Source organism: Pseudochaenichthys georgianus, chromosome 24 (assembly GCF_902827115.2).
Source record: "Pseudochaenichthys georgianus chromosome 24, fPseGeo1.2, whole genome shotgun sequence".
Lineage (NCBI taxonomy): Eukaryota > Metazoa > Chordata > Actinopteri > Perciformes > Channichthyidae > Pseudochaenichthys > Pseudochaenichthys georgianus.
In genome coordinates, this window is record NC_047526.1 from 20035757 (window position 1) to 20058777 (window position 23021).

Below are 23021 nucleotides of genomic sequence, written 5' to 3' on the forward strand. Positions count from 1 at the left end.
AAATTACGAGAGACATATCAGAATCTAATGGGCCAGTGCTGCCATTAAGTATAATAAAGTAGTATCAGTTTCTAATTTCATATAAAATATAACATCGCCAAATTAATTTAGATAATGGTGACTGGGAGAGAACGGCGGCAGATTACTGATGTGCTCAACATGAAGAGACATGATGAGATATTCCTTTAAGAAGAAAAACACAGCTCAGCTTATCTCACACTAACACCTTTAAGCTGCTTGAGTGAGGAGACAAACAAAATGTCTGTTTCTCAACTTGATAAGCTTTCCTAAACTCATCTACTCTTGCATACACACCGTACTAGCCTGCGTTACTAAGCACAGTGATACAGCATTAACTTTAGGGAGAGACAATGTTCTTGTGTATCATATTCATTTGACGCTCGTATTGTTGGGACATGAAGGGCTGAGGCGTGCGGACTTTCTCGCGGTGCAGCAGGAGAACGTGCCATTCACTGAAGTAATGCTGTGCCATATCTAAGCAGTAGCATCAGGAAGCTAATGCAATCCAAATAACAAGCGCCCTTTGATGCCATGTTTGATAGCAAGCAGATGTTCCGCAGATGATAGACGCTGCATGTGTACAGCGCATCTGTGGGCGCATTTTCACTAAAAGCCAAATCCTTCTTTGTCTACAGTTGTAAGTGCTGCAGTGGGACAGTATCAGGAAGTCAGAAATGTAAGATCAAAGGTAAAAGGGACAGAAGATGAAAGAGGAAATAAGGCCGGCTACAGTTACAATGAGTGGGTTTCAGCATTGCCTTTTTTTTGCCAGGAAAGCATTGTCAACTTTTGACTTCAGTGTCGTTCATCCAGCAGAACAGCTGTGATGGTAACTTTTTTTGCAAAACACCATTAAGAGTTCTGCTTTGTGCGCCTCTCACAAAGGCTAATGTGGGTGAGAATTGTGTGATTACACATTTTATTAAATTGCAAGTCTGTCAAATTCCAGGATAAATGTGCAGGTGATAATTATAATCAACTTTTTATCTCTCGAAAATGGCCGACCCCTTAAGGTTCAAGTTCAGATTGTTTTAGCTTCACCAATTGCCTAAATTAAAGAAACTCTATCATGCCTGAACTCCGAGCCAGGTAACCACATGAGGGATACAAAAGAGTTTCTTTGCTTTTCATTAGTATGGCATTATTCATCTTTCACTTGCTCAAAGTCATCCGTGCCTTATTCCATGTTAAGCAAGGCTGAGAGCCTTTTATCTTGTATTATGTTCAGGACCATCAGAAGGCTCGTCAGACATGCAGTTTGAGTAGAACAAATACAGTTTTTAAAGGTGGATTAAACCATTAAATTAGGAATTTATTAAACTGCCAGTCCTGTCTGAGAGCATGAAAAAGAAGGAGCTGAATGCCAAAATCAATTTATTTACCCTGAGGCTAATTCTATATTCTCTTTTCTTTATGCACCACTACCCCAAATAAACATAGGCAAAAACAAAGTGACAAGACAAAAAGTCAAGGGGATATTGAAGGTAAATATATTCCATGGAATGCTCTTAACGTCCCGATAGCAATGAATACATGAAATGCTTTGAGAATAAATACATAACAACATTTCATCTGTGGAAGCCGTGGCGCTGTAAAAAGCACGACCAATCATCTGAGCCGGCCCGGCTAAAGTAACTGGATGGCCTACCTGCCTGTCAGCCGTCCATCTGTGCACAAACTTATCTCGTGCCCTCATTGGTCATGTGCGCGTTCGTGTGTGTTGGAGGAGAGGCTCTGTAAGGAAGTCTGAAGGAAGGGGCAGATTTTTTCCGGTTGCATACTTTCAAATTCTAGCGCACTCGAGCTGGTTTCTCCATTCTTACCTACCCTACCTTTAACAGAATGAAAAGGACTATACCAAATGGCAGCGTGATCTAACAGACCTTATAAAAGGCACGATGGAGGTGCCGTAAGCATTGCCAACACTGGAGATTTGCTGGGCTTTTCAAAGATGGCAATCCCAAAGGTGTCCAATGAAAAGACCAGAACACAAAACATCTCATAACATTTTCTTTGTGGGAGGCGAACCAGGATGGATGAACATGGGAGACGTGTTTATTCGGGCCATATCTGGTGATTGCCTGTCCATGATACAATAGTTAACACTGCAATTCAATTATTGGTTACAATAACCAGCGTTGGTTCACCCAATGTGTTGCACTCAGGCTTGTGAAGCGGATAACAGGGGTAGGTTATATAGGATGTGTCATGATGGTAAATTAAAGTGTGTTGCACCAATGTTCACCATTGTGTTGGTCCAGTTGGGAGTGGGATTACATTTTCTGAGTGAACTTCAGTGCTCCAAACATCGATGATAAGGACATTCAATTGTTAGGGGTCTTCTCTAATGGTTTTGATATCCAGAAAATGTATGATTACTCAGAAAAGTAACATGAAAATGAGTGCTTAATTTAAAATCCCAGCTAAAGATCATTAATCTGGAAATAGGTTATAATTCTGTCATTGGAGTTTGCAGGTTTTATATACATAAAACTCCAAAAACCATGTTTTATTCATGCTTCATGGTACCTTTGCATATAAAGAAAATGGCACCTTTATGGTCATCTTCAACTCTTGCTATCCTCTCGATCACATTAAATGAGTCCAAACGTATATTTAGCCAATAATAACTTGTTTTTACTAGCATGGTTGCAATGTCCACAATGTCAAGCAATTATCAGCATATATATTGAGACCCTTTCCCAAAAGTAAAGAAACACTTAATTCTCCAGTCAAGACATTTTAAACAATTCATGACAGTAGCCTAATGTCCTTCAAGCTAAACTGTACAATACGTTGTTTACCTTGGAAATCGAATAAAAAATGCTTCTGTCGGCATTCATTTATGACAAACTGTTTTGATTGCCATACTTTTAACAGCTACCGCTAAATCTAAGATTAAAAAACGATTTGGTAATGGAAGTATAATGTTAGGCACAACATAAGAATAGGAACATTTGATAGTTGGGGTTAAAAACCAAAAACACTTTGTTAAAGTTTAGGGTTTTGCAGACATACCTACATGTCAAAGCCTGTGTAAAGAGACTCTTACCATGTCAAGAATAATTCCTAGTCACATATACAGATGGCTCAATGAATATTGATCTTTTCAGTTACACGAGAGAGTTACAGTATATCTCAAGCATGGACGATGTTGTACATACCTACAGAACTTAGAATTATTAATTATAAAGTTTAAGGCTGCAGTGATGTGTAGCCCAGAGCTTTTCGTTGTATAATGTGGTTTAGAATAGTGTCATGGTTAATAAGTGCTGAGATCACAAAAAGCCATTTGTCCCTGTAAGGCGGAGATCACATGTTGACAGGAGCATTTACTTCTCTGGTTCCCTTTCGCACAAACAAAATAAAAACGGCAGCAGGGTCCCTAAGTATGATAATAATAACACAATACTTTATTGATCCACGGTGGGAAATTCTCTTTTTAGCTAACCCCTTCGCAGCAGGCCATCCCACAGCCTCGAGGGAACGAAAAGTAAAAGAGAAGAAGGAACATCTTCTTCTTCTCTTTTGAGGCCTTAGAGGACTCTATTGGCGCGTTTCCACTGCAGGCCTCGCTCGGTTTGGGCCCGGCTCACTTTAATGCTGCGCTTCCATTACAGTTTAGGAACTGGGGCAGTTACTATAGTAACGCAGTGTAGGCGGAGCCGTGACGTCATCTTCAATGAGAGCCCCAGAAAAACAACACAGCCGTTAGCTCTTAGCACTCAGAGCTCACAGCTCCTCATATCTGTTCAGAAACTAGACAACAGTTACAAACAAGTACAAACCACAGACTGCCTGTGTCATGGCGAATACAGTCGCTGGTTTATTTATGTCTGTATAGGCCGTTGTTGTGAGTGTGGACGGTCGGAGCATATATAACGTTAGCTTAGCCAAGCTACATTTAGAAAACACGCATTTTAAAAGGGTTTTTCGCCTGCCGTCTGTCTGCAGACTTGTCAAAGCATTAATTTATGGTTTTTACTAACCGGTATCAGTATGTTGTTACTTTGGCATTATTTTGAAACGTGTATTGCAATTAAATCACAGTCAAATATGTTCATCTTGTTGTAGTTGTAGCCCCCTTGCCAGCGATTCTCTCTCTAGTTTAGTATATTCAGCCCGACTCAGCCTGGTTGTTCCTGGCCCTAGAACCACGATTTAGTCGGGCCAGAAAAAAGGTGAAAAAGTAGCCCCGGGCCAAAACTAGGCCAAGTGGAAACGCAACCAAAAACGGGCCCCGCACGGCTCGGCACGCTTAAAGCGAGCTACCCGCTGCAGTGGAAACGCGCCATAAGTGAATCCAGTCGGCTCTAACACATAGTCACTGCAAATGAAAACCCATTATAAATAGCATTCATTGGCATATTTACTGTATGCATACAAAAATTAACCTTGGGATAAAGAGCACATGTAGGTACGAAAGCTGGTGTTTACCTTCATTAACAGGCCATTCACACACCGTTTCAGCGAAGGCAATATTATGCACACAAAGTCATCCCGCTGGTGGAAACTGCTTATCCCAGCTGATGGAGTATATAATTCCAAAATTGGAATAATAATGATGGCATTATAATTCAGAGGGATAGAGTAGAAATTAGATTCTGGGGCTTTTTTGCATATTGCCATTATTGAGTTCTGCACCATTCTCTCGGTGAAAGCGAGGAGGAATTGAGAGACGGGATGAGTTTACATGTCTAACTCACTGAGGCGACCCACAGGACTCACCTTGCAGCAATTTGTGAGTCTGAAGAGAATATTTTTGAATAATTATGTTCCAAAAGAAAACTGTAACGGATTCAAACGCAGATGCAAATACACACATAGCCACCCTGTTAGTGTAAGAGTAAACGGCTGCAATCACATTAAACATCCCGGCAATTACAGTGAGAACAAACAGCATTTCAATGCAGCATTTCTCATAATGCCACTTCATAGAGTGCCCTAATTGTGCTCCGATTGCTGCAGAAAATAATCTATGTCACTCTCGCTTTGCTTCACACAGGCACCCAAACAGCTAATCAAAGGGCCATATTTCCCTTTTTGCTGCACTCAGAACTGTCAAGTGTCTTTGAATGAGTGCTGAGCATATTTGCGCGTTTCCATTGCAGCGGGTAACTCGCTTTAAGCGTGCCGAGCCGTGCGGGGCCCGTTTTTGGTTGCGTCTCCACTTGGCCTAGTTTTGGCCCGGGGCTACTTTTTCACCTTTTTTCTGGCCCGACTAAATCGTGGTTCTAGGGCCAGGAACAACCAGGCTGAGTCGGGCTGAATATGCTAAACTAGAGAGAGAATCGCTGGCAAGGGGGCTACAACTACAACAAGATGAACATATTTGACCGTGATTTAATTGTAATACACGTTTCAAAATGATGCCGAAGTAACAACATACTGATCATGAAAACCATGAATTAATGCTTTGACAAGTCTGCAGACAGACGGCAGGCGAAAAACTAGTGATGACAGTTTGACACTGAAGCTTCGAACGGAGCTTCAACCCTGGACTTCCTATTTCATAGAAGCAGTGCTTCGAAGCTTGCTTCAAATCACGTGACATATGACGTCAGAAGCAGCAACTGCTTCAAATCACGTGACATGTGACGTCCGAACCAGCATCTGCTTCATTTCCTGAATGAATCACTTGACTGGTTCACGGTCCATTCACGCGATTCAATGCACTGCCTCGTCTCGATTCTGACAGGTGACAGGTTGAAACAGTTTCGAATTAGAACGCTTCAACACTTTATGACCCCTCTAAACAATGCGCAATGTGTGGGTTGTTGTCGTAGTTTGTGTTGTTGCTGTTGAGTTGTTGTTGGTATTGCATTTGAATTGTAGTATCATTATAGAGCAAGCCAGGAACAAAGATAGGTCCTTCTGGCTCGGGAAACACTTCGAAATGTGGAGAAGTTCTGAACAAAAAGACAATTATGAGTAATATAAAAACAGTTCAATGTTTTAAGGAATAGATAGCCCAGTGGGTATGGAGCCGGCGGCCCGAATCCGGCGATGTCCTCCGCGCAGCTGGTTCAAATCCCGGAATGGATGTACTTTTAATCATTGCTTTTCAACTTTAATACTTTAATAACTGTTAAAAGGCCCTCTCCTCCCAAAACAATGTCCAGCACTCTCTAGTCTCTTCTCAATAACCCAATACACACAATTATCAATCTTTAATTGCAAATAGAACATAATATTCAGTCTTAGTGTGTGTGTGCATCGAATATTTTTCAAGGCAAAGATACGTTAAACCCACTGCAGCCTTGCACTTCGCCAGGAGAGGTTGCTGTAACTGAAGCTTCGAGAAATGAACCTATTTCCGACACAATTGTCCAAGCGGTTCGGTGCTTCATTCAAAGCTTCATTTTGCCATCACTACGAAAAACCCTTTTAAAATGCGTGTTTTCTAAATGGAGCTTGGCTAAGCTAACGTTATATATGCTCCGAGCGTCCACACTCACAACAACGGCCTATACAGACATAAATAAACCAGCGACTGTATTCGCCATGACACAGACAGTCTGTGGTTTGTACTTGTTTAACTTTTGTCTAGTTTCTGAACAGAGTGCTAAGAGCTAACGGCTGTGTTGTTTTTCTGGGGCTCTCATTGAAGATGACGTCACGGCTCCGCCTACACTGCGTTACTATAGTAACTGCCCCAGTTCCTAAACTGTAATGGAAGCGCAGCATTAAAGTGAGCCGGGCCTAATAAGGCCTAACCAGGCCGAGCGAGGCCTGCAGTGGAAACGCGCCATAAAATTATACAAAAGTTGAACAATCTGGCCAGCTGTACTTGGATTAGAAAGTCACTGCAATTTTCTACTGGTTCTTGTATCCAATGTGCATGTATAACTACAAAAACAATAATCATTATTTAACAGACTCTATCCCCTAAATAATAAAACAAGAGAGAGTCTGATATAGCTAAAACAAAGAGTAGAACTAGTTTTGCTGCAAAACAGTATGCTACAAACTAACTTATTCTAAAGACAAACTAAAAACCTCCTGAAAATCTTTTCTTTTAAGGCCATCTAGTGGTTTAATTCGATTCGCTGCAATGATGTACTGTAGGTAGAAATGCCCCAACATTTGGGAAGAGAGTGATGGAAAGAGAACTAAAATATTGAACTCCGGTAAAAGTACTTTTACTTTACAGAAAGTGTTCTCAATTAAAGTGAAAGTCCTACAATGGTTGACCTTTGGGTGACAGTGATCAAATCAAATCATGTTTTATTTATATAGCACATTTAAAAAAGATTTGTACATGCAATAAAAACACTTTACTACAATAGCAAACAGAAGACAATAATTTACAACAGCAAATATAAAGATAAAACACAGGGAAATGTCAGGACAGTGTTAATAACCTCTGTTTTTTCTGTGATGCAGTCATTTCTCCTATCATTCTCTCTTTGTCTTCAGTTCTGGCCACCAATCACAACCTTTCTTATCCATTGGTGGTTGCTTGAGTATGTTTTAAAAGGTAAGATTGGCACAGATACAAAGGCTTTTAATCAGTTGGAAAATAACGAGTTAAGAAGCGTTGTTCGCGATTTTTTCCTCGGTACAAATAGCATTTTCGCCATAGACACCTTGGCGCAAATAGTATTTTTCACTATAGTCACCCTGGTAAAATAGCTGCTTCCTAATATCTCAGGGTGAGTATGGTAGTTCTGCTTTAAAGTCTTTAGATATCAGTAAAAGCTTCTGACTCTGAAAGTGTTTTTACCCCATAACTGAAGAGCGTAAACAACAAACACTCCCTTGAGTTTGTCCAGATTGTTCAAGTGTACTCAGAACAAATCAAAATAAGAGTTGAGAGCATGTGAGTGGGGTGGACTGCCTGGAACTAATACTGTTTATAGCTTAATGCCACATCTGTCATTCATTTGGTGCTTTTATCCACAGCATCTTGAGTGCATCCATTTAGTTCCCAGTGGGAAATGAAGCTCTAACCCTGCAGTGTTACCAGTGCCACACTCTACTCATTACACAACTGAACTCACTCTCAAAGCAGCAGGTTGACAGGAAAGCAAAAGAACATGCTCATTTGAAGCATCCTGGAATCGGGAAACCAGCTGAACCAAACTATTTATTGAACAGAGCAATCGAAGTGCAGCATAAACACCTCTATTATAGCTGCAGAAATCTATATTTTTAGGCCAACAATGTGTAATGTGAAAAGTGTCACTATCAATTCCAATAGCATTAACACCCCTAACTTTGCTTTTACCTTCATCTTTTAGCTTCACTCACATCAACAGTTTCAGACACAAAGTTAGCAAGTAGCTGTAGAACATAGAGGAACGTTTATTAGCTAAACAGCAAATGAAAGATGTTTCCCTACGGAGTGTGGTGACAACAAAACAGAGCTAAAACAAGAGTGAATATACTGTAGGACTTTGGACATTCATCATTCATGAAACTGATTTATTACAACTGTATAGTAGGTTTGAGGTAAATTAACACAAATGGTAACATTTTTGGAAACGAAACTGGCAGAAATGAACTTTCATAACTCAATGAACACATTTTTAGAAGACCAACAGCGAATGAGGATGACTTAGTTTGCCTAATGCCCTTATTTAAAGGTCCCCTATTATACTATTTTTCATCAATATATTATAGGTCTCAGATATATACAAAACATGTCTCTGAAGTGTTTGGCTGGAAATACCAAACAGATCACCCATTGTAGCATCCCATAATCCCCTCTGTTTCAGCTCTGTTTCAAAGGTGCTGATTCTCTGTAACTTTAGATGAAAACAAGGAGCCACTCCCCTCTCCCCTCTGAGAGATATCTGGTTAAAAAGAACACAGGGGGGGGGGGGGGGGGTTACCTTGCTTGGTTATTAGCTAATGGTTACACAAGCCAAAAAAATCGTTATGACATCATAAAGTGGCCCAAATCTGATCAGCTCATTTTCAGACAGGTTTTTATTAAAATGTTTCAGGACAAAAAGAGAGCGAATCTTTTTTCCTGAAACTTCCAGAGTCTCTTTACACAGAGGAGACACATGTTTATGTATAAAAGACATGGAAAAGTGGATTTTGTATAATAGGTGACCTTTAAAGTTACTTATACCTGTACAGACGTTTTGTGAATAAAACTACAACTTAGAACATTTAGGTTGTATGACCAAAACAAGGACTATGCTAAAGGATGATTTGTATAATATAGATTGGACTTGACAAGTTTATGACATATTTTTGGATTGTAAGTATTAGTGAAGTAGTTATTTCGACAAAATCAACCATTAGTTAATGATTTACCATCCATTAAAATATACAATAGTATCCAATTATAAGGCTTCTATTAAAGGAATGGTCCACTCATTAGATAATTAATCAAAACTTCAGTATTTAGTGAAACGTTATGTTTAAACCATACCCTGAAGAAATCAGCGATATTCCCCGGTAAATAATGATTTTATAGCTCTTTTTTATCAAGACCTGTATATTCCATCTGGCCGCCGCCATGTTTGCCATTTTCAGTAGTCACGTGATGGTCGTGACGTCATCCATGCGTTCACTTTGTCAACACACGGAAACATGGTGGAGTATTTCAGTTCGGACTCGTCAGCAGAGGAACAAGTTTTGACCAATGTGAAGAGATTGGATGGGGGAATTCAGCCATACATATCAGTATGACAATACGACACCCTCTGTCCTTAGACCCTCACATCGTACAAGGAAAAACTTCCGAAGAAAACCCACAGTTTAAAGGGAACATGGGAGAAACCTCAGGGAGAGCAACAGAGGGATCCCTCTCCCAGGACGGACAGACGTGCAATAGATGCCGTGTATAAATTGAAAAGATAATACATTTGCAACATAGGTAGTCCAAATGTTTGAAAATGCATGTGTGTATAATGGGAAGATGATATAAGATACTATATGTATGCATGTAGTACCACCCTTGCTAGCGATTCCCTCTCTATAGTTTAGCATACTCAGCTTCGTTGTCCCTGGCCATAGAATCACGATTTTATGGGGCCGGAAAAACTGGGGGGAAATACACACTAGTCGGTACTACGCTATATGGAAAGGCCACCAAAAACTGTCCTGGCCTGGACGTTAAAACGGGGCTAGCCGCTGCAATGGAAATGCGCTATAACATACCTTATTCTTACTCCGAGCACTACTTCTGCTCCTCCGTCGCTTCACACTTGCAGAGGGCGATTTCTCTACTGGCCGAACTGGTGTCCTGGTCGGTGATGACACCAGAAAGACCGATGGTACTGCATCTCAATTGAGTAATGGTTGTTTTTTAAAATGTCTCACTAGGAAAAGCATAGGTGTAAATGATGAAATATAGGTGACTCCATTTGGCTACTTTCATGTAATCGTCCATCTTTAGTAGCTATGTTATTACTACAATGACAAAGGCAATATCCTGCTGTGAAAAAATACCTATTTTCTGCTATTTATTCACACTGTACATACACATGAGGTCTTATTCATGTTTTTTTCATGTTGTTTTTACATGAAAAAATCCTGTGTTGAGCTATACTAGTGGCATGGCTTTAGATATAGCACTGTCCCTCTTGGTGACTTTGTTCCAGACTGAAATATCTCGATAACTATGGGATGGATTGCAGTAAAGTTAGATACAGACATTCATGTTCTCAAGAGGATGTATCCTAATGTATTTGATGACTCATTTTTCATAGATTGCCATGACATTTAGTACAGATATTCATGTCCCCCTGAGGCTTATTTAAAAATAATTGGACCATTAACTCAACAAATTTGTTTTGGGGTTTTTTGTATTAATGTTCCTATAACATGTGTCTCTAAACAATTAATTGAAATACAAATTCCCATGTCAATTAGCAGATGTTAGCATACCAACATCTGAAAGGTCTCCTATCATGTTATTTTTAGGCATATATTATAGGTATCAGATATATAGAAATATATAAAAAACATGTCTATGAAGTGTTTTGCTCAAAATACCAAACAGATCACCCATTCTAGCCATGCCTCATATCCCTCTGTGTTAGCCCTGTTACTAAAGTGCTGATTCTGGGTGTAAAGCTTTATGCTGCTGTGATTAAATGCCATATCATGTTCTAAACCACATCAAGGATTATTTCTGAAACGGTATGGAGCACAAATGCTTTTTCTCTTGCAGGTTTACCACAAGGTGAGTTCCATTTTTTATTTTCTGCTTTTTTACATACTCTCTCCAGTACAGCTTAGCTCTGAGTCTTAGCGATTCTTGCTAATGTAAACAAAGACCACATTACGGCAGGGCTGCCAACACTCACAAATTGAGCGTGAGAGTCACGCAATCAACCCATATCTCATGCACTCACGCCACACTTGCCTTTCCTCACGCTAAGTTTTCATCCAAAATAAATGTATATAAATATAAAAATAAAGTTAAGGAACAGCAAACCGAGTGGTCTACGAAATGGGACGTTCTTCTGGCTTTGTTCAGTAAAGTTGGAACGATATTGGGAGATTCTGATTTCACGGATCAATAACTCATGAACAAAACGTTATTTAGACACAAATGACGTCTCCTAAGTACCGTGGTAAGGTTGACAACGAACTACAATCACATTTCGATAAAAAAAGCCAATACGCGCCGTCCTCCGAGCTGGACACATTACATTGGTCTCTATCTGCAGTTCAATACATTTGTAACACTGTACACATGAACGTTTCTTTTTTCGGTTCACCAAAAAAAAAATCTCACTCCAAGCTGAACTCAAATGTTGGCAGCCCTGTATTACGTCTAAAACAGTCAGGCATTGTTTCTGATAGCAACATTTCTGATAGGGCCGCGGGTGTAAAGCCAACCCACATTTCCAATATTACGTCATATCAGCTCCGTTGTACCCCCGTTTTTAGAGATTTGGGTACAGAGGAAAAGAGAGAGGGTTTTATTTTCTGACACTTTGTGAGTTCCCTGACACACCGGGGACACATATTTATGTATAAAAGACATCGACAAGTACATTTTGCATGATAGGTCCCCTTTAAAACAAGATTAACATGGTAAACATTATAACTGCTTAACATTGGCCTGTTAGCATTGTCATTGTGCATTTTAGCACTCAAATAGCTTATAGCACTCCTAGCATGGCTGCAATCTCGTCGTCTTCTGAATTGTCGCTGTCAGATTACCTCTCTGCTCCCTCTATCCTCTACACACAGTATAAATCTATTCTTTTGTTCTAGTCTGTTGTCTTTTCTCTTCCTGCTTCACCTCCTTTTCCCTGTTTTGCAGACACCCTATAGCCAGAGGGCACAATCACACAAGCAGAAAGTCAATCAGGAAGCTTATTAAACATGACACTCAGTGAGCACACTCAATATGGGCGAAGGACATGGACTCTGAGGTCTACGTGTCAATTAGGAAAATCAGATCCATCATTGCAGTCAACTCTTTTTCACTCCTCTGTTTCCTCCTTTTGCATCTATAGCACATTATCTCCTAGTCACCACCGCTCTCGTCTCATTTGAAAAGACTTCCCAGCTTTACGCACCAGTTGTTGCACTGCTCTACTACCAAATAAAATGGGAATAGACATCAAATACACACACACACGACACACACGACAGCAAGCTATTCATCACAATTTAGCAACAGCATCAGACACTGAGGGACGCCCCCTCTAGAATACAATCCCAAACACAAACGGCTACACACTTCTCCCACGACACTCATTTCTCCCTCCATTTGTCAACATGGTTTCCTGCTCTTTTAATTCCCGCTAAGTCATCGCTTTTTTCTGTCTCCTTACAAACTAGGCTTTGTCATTCAGTTGAATTTAAAGAGAAAGTCGATGAAACTGAAAAATGCCTAAGAATGTTTTGTAGCTAACTATAACCCCAGTATTATATGACTAAAGTACAAAAAACGAAGCTATTATAATTTGAGTATTTGAACTATGTATATGCATTTAGTTCCTTTTTGTTATTTTATTCTAGAATTACACATTTCTGAAAAGCTCTTGTTAGTGTTTTTATTTATGTTTATTCTTATGACTTATCCTATTCATGCGCTTTTTGTCATGTTTCCCAACCTCATATAGGTGAGGATAAGCTTTTCTATATGCAGGGATGCCAAAAAAGGAAATAAGATATGCAAATGAGTGTGTGTGCAATCATAAACTAATCTGCTAATGGGATTTTGTTAATGTCTTCCCATTAAATTAATAAAATATGACCCAAAAGTGACTTGAAATTACATTTCAGTTCAATGCACAAGCAATTAAAGGCCACCATTAAAAGTTACCATAATGTTTTTTCCCCGTTAATGTTACCACTCCATCATATAAAGTATTGGATCGAAGCTTCAAGATGTTGTGTAGTGTTTGAGACGGCTCCACCAGCATATGTAATGCTCACTGTGCAAATTCTGTATTCCTGGGTGAGATGATTTCTATTTCTCTGTCAACTTCACATGGTCCCTCTCCACCTGCTTTCTCATCTTGCCACTGATGGAGTGCTACATGAAAAGGGACTTCTTAAGGTCTCGTCTAAAGCTTGTTGAGCGGCGGTAATAGGCCTGTTGGAGTGGTGATGATGAGAAAGAGAGATTTGCTCACAAGATCTAATTTCACAGCCAGTGACCGGAGTGCAGTAGGCAAACACTTGATTGTGTGCATAAAGTCTGACAGTGCAATAGCACCACCCAAAGACAAGCTGCGTACATGAAGAGCTGCAGCCATTAACTTAAGGTAAATAAACATCTAAAGTATAAATACTGTATGCACATCCTTATACGACTAAACCGTATATTGGGTTAAAATAACAAGTCTATTATTGAGCATGAATATAAAATAATTAAGCAACATAAGCAAATTAAGTTGGATAGGGTTGAAAGCTAAAAAAAAAAACCTATATAGTGTGGTGACTGTATAACATAACATAATTCACTCATGGAACTACAGTTAAGGGTATTGTTTCCGCGCGGACATATGTGTTGCTTATTGTATCTATTGTGTGGCCTCCTTGCTTTTCTTCCTCTTTTCTTCCCGGACTGCAACCGGACAACATGACCTTTGCTGCTCCTAAATAAAGTACCCTTTTGCACCTTCGATGCACCGCCTCCGACTCCTATCTCTCGGCACTACACTGGTGACCCTGAGTTAAAGGGGAAAGGAAAAACCAATTACAGCTATAATATTCCGGTAGTTTATTCATTTTACAATGGATATTGATCGTAATATTTATTGTACATGATATTACTCGCCAAAAGAAAATTAATTATCCGCCGGCCGGGTGGGGAATTCCGGGACCAGGCCGCTGCCATTAGGGGAGTCCCAAATGGTTACGTCACTGGGTGGGTCTTCGCTCCGGGTATCCATACCGGAAGTCAACACAACGTAGCAGATATGGCAGTGATGGAGGAATTTTGCAATGAGATCGACGTTTTGAACGATGAATTTGACTATTCGTCGGGAGATGACATTGTCTGGTCTAAACTGGTCTTCAATGGCATTACAACGATAAAAACGATGATGTAGTTAATCCATAGGTTAATATACAATGGGGCTGTGTCCCCTTTGAAATGTTCTGATAATCTATAAGCAATACAACTGCAATTCCGTTATCTGCTGTCCGCTCTGTGCTTCGTGCGCTCTGGGTCCTGCAATACCATCCATTGAACACCTAGTCCAGCAATACTAGCCTTTTTAGGGCTGTTTTCGACAGATGAGCGTGTGTATGCCAGTTTAATTAGTTGAGCTATAGAACACCCCCAATTCTCCATTGTACGTCATAATAAGAGCTACCATTTAGTTTGGACGCGATTGCGTTAATTAATAAGGTCACACTGTGTCAGTAAATACATGTGTGAGCTAGTAATCTGGTAGTGCTGCAATATTTACCTCTCTCTCGGCAGCTGAAGCAACTCGTTTGGTGGCTCGAATTTCACGTTTGTTGACACTGTCATTGTCTTGCGCGGCCGACGTGCTGGGACGGTCGGTGTTCCCGACTGCATACGTTGAGAAATCGAATATTGTGGGAACAGATCCTGGGTTCAAATCCGATGTTTTGTATTGAACCAGGCATCCAGACAGTGTTGGGAAAGTTCACTTTCTACATGAACTAGTTCAGTTCACAGTTCACATATTTTAAAATGAACTAGTTCAGTTCATAGTTCATAATTCAACATTTTGAACTAAAGTTCATGGTTTCAAAAATGAACTAATTTATAGTTCATAGTTCTTTTTTCAATACGTTGCTGCGAGCTATTATTTGTCTCCTGTACGATGTTAATGGGCCATTTCAATTTTTACAATATCCTCAGAGGGCCGTACAAGTTATTGACCTCTGCTTAAAAAAACTAAAATCACAGCTCATTCATTTCATGCTGTGCAAAGAAAAAGCAACCTCCTAATCCAGATATCTCACCATGACTCGCGTATGCATGCACGTGCAGGGTGTGGCGTGACCACCTAAACAGAAAGATAATTTATGGACACAAGATGTGTGCAAATGTATTTAGTTTCCTATCCATGTGAACATGGTTTAAGTGGGGGGGACCTAACCTCCTCTAGGGGGGTCCGGGGGGCATGCTCCCCTGGCAAGATGTGTTGCACTTTGAGAGCAACATTAGGAGATCTATGGACACATCTCTCAACACCCAAACACAACTGTAAGCAGATTTTCTTTTAATTTATGGATATTTGACAAATCACTACCCTTTCAAACTGTATTCTTCTTTATTAATAACTGTCTTATAGTATTTTATACCTGTTTACTTTATTCTCTTATTTTTTTTATAACTATAATGATCATATAAAGATGTGCCTTTACCTCACTGGTTGTAGACAAAGCTTCTTATATTCGTTAGCATAGCTAGCTAACCAGATGCTAATGACAACAACACAGTTATTATAGTATGACAGATGAGCAGATCGCCACTGGGCTTACAACTAAAGACACAGACACGCAGAAACTGTGGCATGTGTACGGACTTATCGGTACTGCAATTTCTGAAGTGCTGGAGTGGCGTTCTGGTGCTCTCCGTCAGAACTGCACCCCTGTCAGTCGAGACATATACCACGTGATGACACGTTAGGCTCGTGTTGTGTTCAAGGACCCTGACCTTGGCCAGGAAAAACAGGTACTCGCTTGTTTAATTTTTTTGCGGTCTAGATTTCTTTCATTTTTTTATTTTTTGCGTGTGTTTATAAATTACCTCGAGGGCCGTACCAAATTGTCTCGCGGGCCGTATACGGCCGGAGGCCGGAGGTTCCCCACCCCTGCCGTAGAGTCTCACTCTGAGCGAGTGCTGCTGCAGCTGCTCTCGGCTTCGTCCATACTAATTCATTCATTCATTCATTCATTCAATGCTCGCCGGTTCCGCGGTTCCACATTGTTTGTTGTGAGGAGTCTGATATATTTAGTATATTTATATTTTAGTGCGACAGCCAGGGGTGACAGGCGCGTACGCGTCACAGGCAGCTTGCTGTTGCCAGATTGGGTGGTTTTCCGCATTATTTTGAAGCCTGTTTACGGTGTGTTTTAACTGGGTTTTCGGCTGAAAGGCATATGAAATCTGGCACACTTTTGAACGCCGTTATAATACAGTGCTGAGAATGAACGCACGTTTGAACGCCGTTATACAGCGCTGAGAATGAACGCGTTCTCAATTACGTTCATCTAGCGGAAATACAGTACGTTCAGTTCACGTTCGCCCAAAATATGAACGCGTTCATGAACGATCGTTCATTGAACGCGTTCAGGTACATCACTGCATCCAGACTCATCAAACCTAATTTTGTGGACATAATCGTCATTTTTAAAGTGTTCGCTGCACACACGTGCGTACTGATTCAGCGGCGGATCGGACCGTTTCATGGAAATAACCCATGCTTTGAGCAGCTTCTCATCCGTTAGTGCAGTGGTTCTCAAACTTTTTCTGTCATTCCCCACTTTGAACAGGTGGGCCTTTTCAAGCCCCACCTGTGCCTCATCGCTCCAATAAAATGGTAGGCCAAGCTTAAAATTGTCGAATGTATCGTTCTATAACAGGGGTCTCCATTTTTTTTAGGATGAGGGTTACTTTAAAAAAATAAAACAAGTCGTGAGCTACTTTTACTCCTCTTTTTTGTTTTTTTGCAGTGTATATATTTAGCACATTTTAACATTATTATATGCTACCTTTAACCTTTGAGTGCTGTTTGGGTCTGTGGGACCCGTTTTCAGTGTTTACTAAAATAAAATGTATGCAATTTAATTATTTTAACCTGCTTTATTTGGTGGTGGACGTCACATCCTTGAGGGTCCGGGGGCATGCACCCCCAGGAAGATTTTTTTTAAATGTTGAAGTTGAATGCATCAATCTGGTGCACTTTGAGCTAGGGCTGCTCAATTAAATCGTATTTTAATCGCAATTACGATTTTGGCTTGCAACGATTATGAAAACAACATAATCGAAATTAAACGATTTTATTTATTTTTTAAATAGGTTTTTCAGTTGAATTATACTTAAAGTTCAGGGTAATCAACTGTTAAAAACATACTTTTCAAATTATTTTCTTCAATAAATTGATGTTTTTCAAAGTAAATGGTTAATCGTTTTTAATAATCGTGATATCAATTATTGACCCAAATAATCGAGATTATGATTTTTGCCATAATCGAGCAGCCCTACTTTGAGCCCAACATGAATTTATGGATACAGCTCTCAACACTCAGATGAAAGGGAGCTGTATACTTTTCAATAATCCAAACATCTTTAGAATATGATCACAACAAATCATTTAAACTTGTTTATTCTTATCTTATGTTACTTAGTTAGCATTCTTTCTTTTTATTTATGCATATTTGACTAATCACTCCCCTTTTAAACTTTTTACTGTCCTATAGTACACATTGGAATGATTTCTTACTTTATTTTGTACAACTTTATTAAATAGATAAAGGTGTGCTCTCTCTCTTGCTCTCTCGCTCTCTCGCTCCACATTGCTTTTCTTCCCGACTGCAACGCTGTTGTGTGTGTCTGTGAGAGCGTTTCACACGTGTGTATGAGAGATTTTTACCAGTGGCGAGCCTGTCTCTGAGGGCCTAAGATATTCTACAAAATAATATTTAAAAACATTAAAACAAATTATATTTTTCTTTATATATTTTTTTTAAATATGTTTTTAGTAATATTTGTCAATAGTTTTACCAAAAATAACTTGATTAAATTCTATTTAAAATAACATTTCCAAAGAAATAAATCCTTTGAATCTGCCTATTCAGTTTCTGTTTGAATGTGAAGGGTTAAATGAAAGAAGCTCCTCTCTGCGAGTCTGTGAAGACAGGAGCTGATTGGACGTCCAGCTATGAATTCACAGAGGGCCAGCTATAGTAACTGAACGAGAGTAATGTCAAATGACAGTACAATTGACCAATCATATCTTCCCTCTAAATGGGTGGGCTTTATTATCGCGGACTTTATGACAAGTTCCGCCCGCTGTGAAACGTTTCTTGTTTCCATAGCAACAACAACTGTCAACAGCGTAAACTTGCCTTCAAAATAAAAGCATGCCAAATTACACTTAAGACATACAACTGCAACGAAAGTAACAAACACAATGCAATATCCTTTTCAATTTCAAAGAACACAAATTGGGTTATCTACAGGTGTTGTTTTGTGTGGTAGAGGGTCACTTTTCATTGATACGTTTTGATATTCCACCAGTGTATAAATAATAAATAAATGTGAAAATAAAATGTAAAAAAAAATTGAATTTTTTTTTTTTTTATTTTTTTTTTTTATTTAGGACTAGATGCCGTTTGCATGGTGGAGAGCAGCAAGGTGATGAAGACCTTTGAAGACAGCGCCACTGCAGCGCATGCGCACTTCTTATCTCATTATTATGACTTTTTATCTCATAATTTCGACTTTCTTATCTCATAATTATGACTTTTTATCTCATTATGACTTTTTATCTCATAATTATGACTTTTTATCTCATTATTATGACTTTTTATCTCATAATTTCGACTTTTTTATCTCATAATTATGACTTTTCATGGGGATTTTATTTTGTTCAAGTGGCGGAAATGGGCTTCCATAGTTTACATTGGAAATAGACTAGATAAATACATTTAATGGGAATATTGTTCCATGGAAAGCAGTTTGAAAAGTGTTTCCATTTCCCTTTAAGTCTCGCTGAAGTTTCCGAGATTGGACTGAACATGGCTATTGACGCCGTTTTTCGCAAACTGCTGGAGAATTTTGGAGACGTCCGTGGCTGCCACGTGCACACGGACTGAGGCTCGGTGCGCCCCCCACGGAATGGCTGAGGACGTCACTCGCCATTCCCGCATCGTCTCGGCACTGGAAGACAGCAAGCCTTCCGACTTCACGGAGACGATACACGACCTGCTAGGTATGGGAGAACCCGACTTCTACCTCATGGGGCTGTTTCTTCGGGACGTGCGGCTGCATGTCCAGGCTGCGCTAGCTAACACAGCTAGTGTTGAACCCCGCGCTTTAGCCGAAGAAGCTAGCCGGTTCTTCCTGGCCGTCCGGGAATTTACCCCTGAGGTGGTGGGGGCACGCCGCCTAGCAGAGGCTCCGGGCCGACGACATTGAGTAACGACAGAGCAGCGACAGATAACAGTTGACCACGACAGCCAACGACTAACAGCTAACGACAACTAGCAGCTAACAGCGGCAGCTAACGGCTAGCAACGACATCTAACGGCTAACAACGGCTAGCAACTAACAACGTGTTAACATTTGACTGTTAACGATTTTTTTTTTCGGTGCCAGAGAGGAGGTTCAACCGGCCGGTTGACCTCGTGTGGACACTCTTGTTTTTTCACCACCTCAATGGCGGCTTCGGATGTCGCCCACTCTTTCATCGGCCCATGGGTGGCGCGCTTCGGGACCCTGTCTGGCCTCTTCCCTCGCCTCGGCGGTTTCGGACGTCGCCCATGCCTTCATCGGCCCGTGGGTGGCACGCTTCTGGACCCTGTCTGGCCTCTCCTCTTACCGCGTCTCACGGTTCGCTTCGGACGGCACCCCGTCTGGCCTCTCCCCTGTCCACGGCTCCTTCCTCCCGGGGACACGGCTCCTTCCTCCCGAGGACTTTGTGCCCGCCACCGCTGTGCCCTCGCCTGCGGCCGGGCAGCGCTCCTTCCTGCTGGGGACCACCGGGATATTCACGCCCGTCGCTGCACAGCGACCCACCTTTTTGCGGCTGGCGGATGTTGTCTTCATTCGCCACGACGCCTACCACGGCCCCCTTACGACGGCCCGTTTCATGGCCCGCACCCCACCCCCCGGTGTGGATGCCCTCCCCTCGTTGGGGTTCCTACCCTCTCCTGCGGCCCCCTTCCGACGGCCCATTCCATGCCCCGGCCCACGCGAGGATTGTGCCATGTTTGAATTCTGGGGGGGCTTGTGTGGTGACCACTGTATAACATAACATAATTCACTCATGGAACTACAGTTAAGGGTATTGTTTCCGCACGGACATATGTGTTGCTTACTGTATATATTGTGTGCCCTCCTTGCTTTTCTTCCTCTTTTCTTCCCGGACTGCAACCGGACTTTGCTGCTCCTAAATAAAGTACCCTTTTTCGATGCACCGCCTCTGACTCCTATCTCTCGGCACTACAATAGCAAATATTGTTTGCATTGTTTATGTTAAAAAATGTACATTTGATTATGATGAATGTTTCATTTTAAACATATACTCTAGCCTGTCTCTTTAAAAAAAGATCTCACTTTACATGTATAATGTAAACGTGTGATTTAAGATTATTTCATCACATAAATAATGCAAATTTCTGTCTGTAATCTTCATTGAAGTACAAACAGCTCATGACTAAATTGTGTTTCTCAGTTTAATCCAGAAGATGGCGCCACAACTCAGAGCAAAACTTAAGCCTGGCATTATAAAAATTGCGCTTTTAATATTAATAACCAGATGAAATTGCATCGCACACATTGGGTGTGCCTCAAGTTTGACACAAGCAGAGATTCATACATGAATGGTAGGGGAGCAGCAATGCAATACTCTGACCAGTTTAAGGATATTTGTCAACACATTTGCCACTAATTGAACTACCACCACTCATTAGGATTAACCATGATTATTTTATTTCATACATTATGAACTATTTTAAGCATGTCACTTTGTCATCAAATGTGTGTCAATGCAACAGCTAGGAAATAAGAAACGATAACCCTAAAGATTATGGACAAAAAACAACGGGGTGGCACCATTATAATAAACATAAACAAATGATGTTATCCTAAAAGCTATTCCAACTTGAAGCTTATTTTGCTTCTTCTCTGCTTAATTACATTGTTACAAGACGCAAGCACCAGTAGAGTCAGGGCTTGGAAGAGGTTAACTCATTTGCATAATTGGTCTGTTAAGGTTAAAGGAGAAACAAATATTTTTAGCACCGGAATTGAAATTACAACACAATCATAGTGTTTTATTGGGAGGCATTAAATCACAGCTAATAGAGAACATTGTTCTCACACTTAATACCTCTGTAGACACTTTAGTTGGTGTATTTTGGAACCTATTTTTTGTGTATATATTTGACACTTTATACAGTGTATCCTTGTGAAAAAAATGTATGTAACAATTCTTATGCAACTTTGGTGTACATATCAGGTAAACTGAACAGAAACAGCAAAGATAGAGAAACGTGAAAAATACAATAATTTATTTAACCAGATATGAAACAGACAGAAACTGAGACATGCTGGAAGAGAAAACCTCCAAAGCCTGATGCCAAACTGCTTTTACGTTAGTGTCTGAGGGCAGAATATGAGCTACTGTTTGTAGGCAATGATTGTATTGCCATAGACTTTAGTAAACATCAAGTCCTGTCTGGATTAACAGGTGTGGCGGGGAAATATGGGTGGTGCAGAACACAGGGAAGTCATCTTGAGGTTTAGACAGACATGTAGCACATCCAGGATCCACAGATTTACAAAGAGTGATTATGTAGGACAGCCCACACCTAGAAAATAGAGAAGAATCAAATGATTAAACATTGTTAACAATGGAAATGATGACATTTATTGAGAGATTAGCAGTGGGGAAGGAATACTCAGTACAAGTAGCATTACTACATTTTAAAGTCACCGTTACAAGTAAAAGTCCTGCAAGTATTAGTATCAACATATACATTATTTCTTAATGGTAAAGAGTAATTGTTACCATTGATGCATTTAAGTGCAACACAGCTGGAAAAGGTGACGCTCATTTGAATGTCTTTCTATACTGCTGAATGATATTTTAACCTATCATTATATTTCAATATGATTATCAATTGATTTATATTGTTATTATTATGCCATAATCTCAATATGTAAAGAAGGCTATCTAGGAACTTAAGTGTAGTAGAAGTATAAAGAAGCATAACATGAAAATACTCATGCAAGATACCCTTGAAATTGTTATAAAATACATTGAGTAATTATAGTGTACATTTCCTCAGTGCAGATTAGAGTCGGCTTTCGTGTGCGAGTGACGTTTATAAGAACAAGATGTCTTTGCCTGTCAATTAAAAGAAGACTAATAAAGCTGCTAGTCAAAGGCCTTCGTTTGACTCCATAACTTTTGCCCAATGTAGCATTAAATGTTTACCATTCAAGCCAAATCCAGCTTCTTCTGAGTTTCTGACAGTTTGTCTTGGAGCCGCTTCTTCTTCCAGTCCAGGAACTTCCTCCTCATCCTGTTGGCCTGCCAGCCCGCCACGAAGCCGGCCGCGAAGGAGACCACGACGGCGACCTGAAGAGTCCTCTCCGAGACCTCAGCCATGTTCACCTCTGACAGCCGCTCACATTCGAGAGCCGCATGAAAATCAGCGGTTCACTGGTACAGGAAGTGAATCGCTCTAACTCACGCGATACTACAGTGGGCGGTGGTAATCTCGTGCGCTTCAAAATAAAGGTCCGGAAGCCCTCTCAAGCTCATAAGAACATCATGTATTTTGTATACAAAAAAGCTGACATAAGGGGTAGAATTATAAAGTAATAAAAAATAATGCATACAATAATTCAGTTT

The 23021-nt window shown here is 40.4% G+C and overlaps 1 protein-coding gene across 1 annotated transcript; it reads right to left on the minus strand.

The window, feature by feature from the left end:
- Positions 1 to 21657: 21657 nt before the first annotated feature.
- Positions 21658 to 22854, minus strand: LOC139433066 (mitoregulin). Its single transcript, XM_071201941.1, has 2 exons — positions 22602 to 22854; positions 21658 to 21972 (listed from the first exon to the last, which is right to left on the minus strand). Exon 1 carries the CDS (start codon positions 22773 to 22775, stop codon positions 22605 to 22607), a length of 171 nt encoding a protein of 56 aa, XP_071058042.1. The 5' UTR covers positions 22776 to 22854; the 3' UTR covers positions 21658 to 21972; positions 22602 to 22604.
- Between the last annotated feature and the right edge of the window lie 167 nt (positions 22855 to 23021).

Coding starts and splice junctions, on each gene's coding strand:
- LOC139433066 (XM_071201941.1), bottom strand. CDS start 22,775: ATGGCTGAGGTCTCGGAGAGGACTCTTCAGGTCGCCGTCGTGGTCTCC.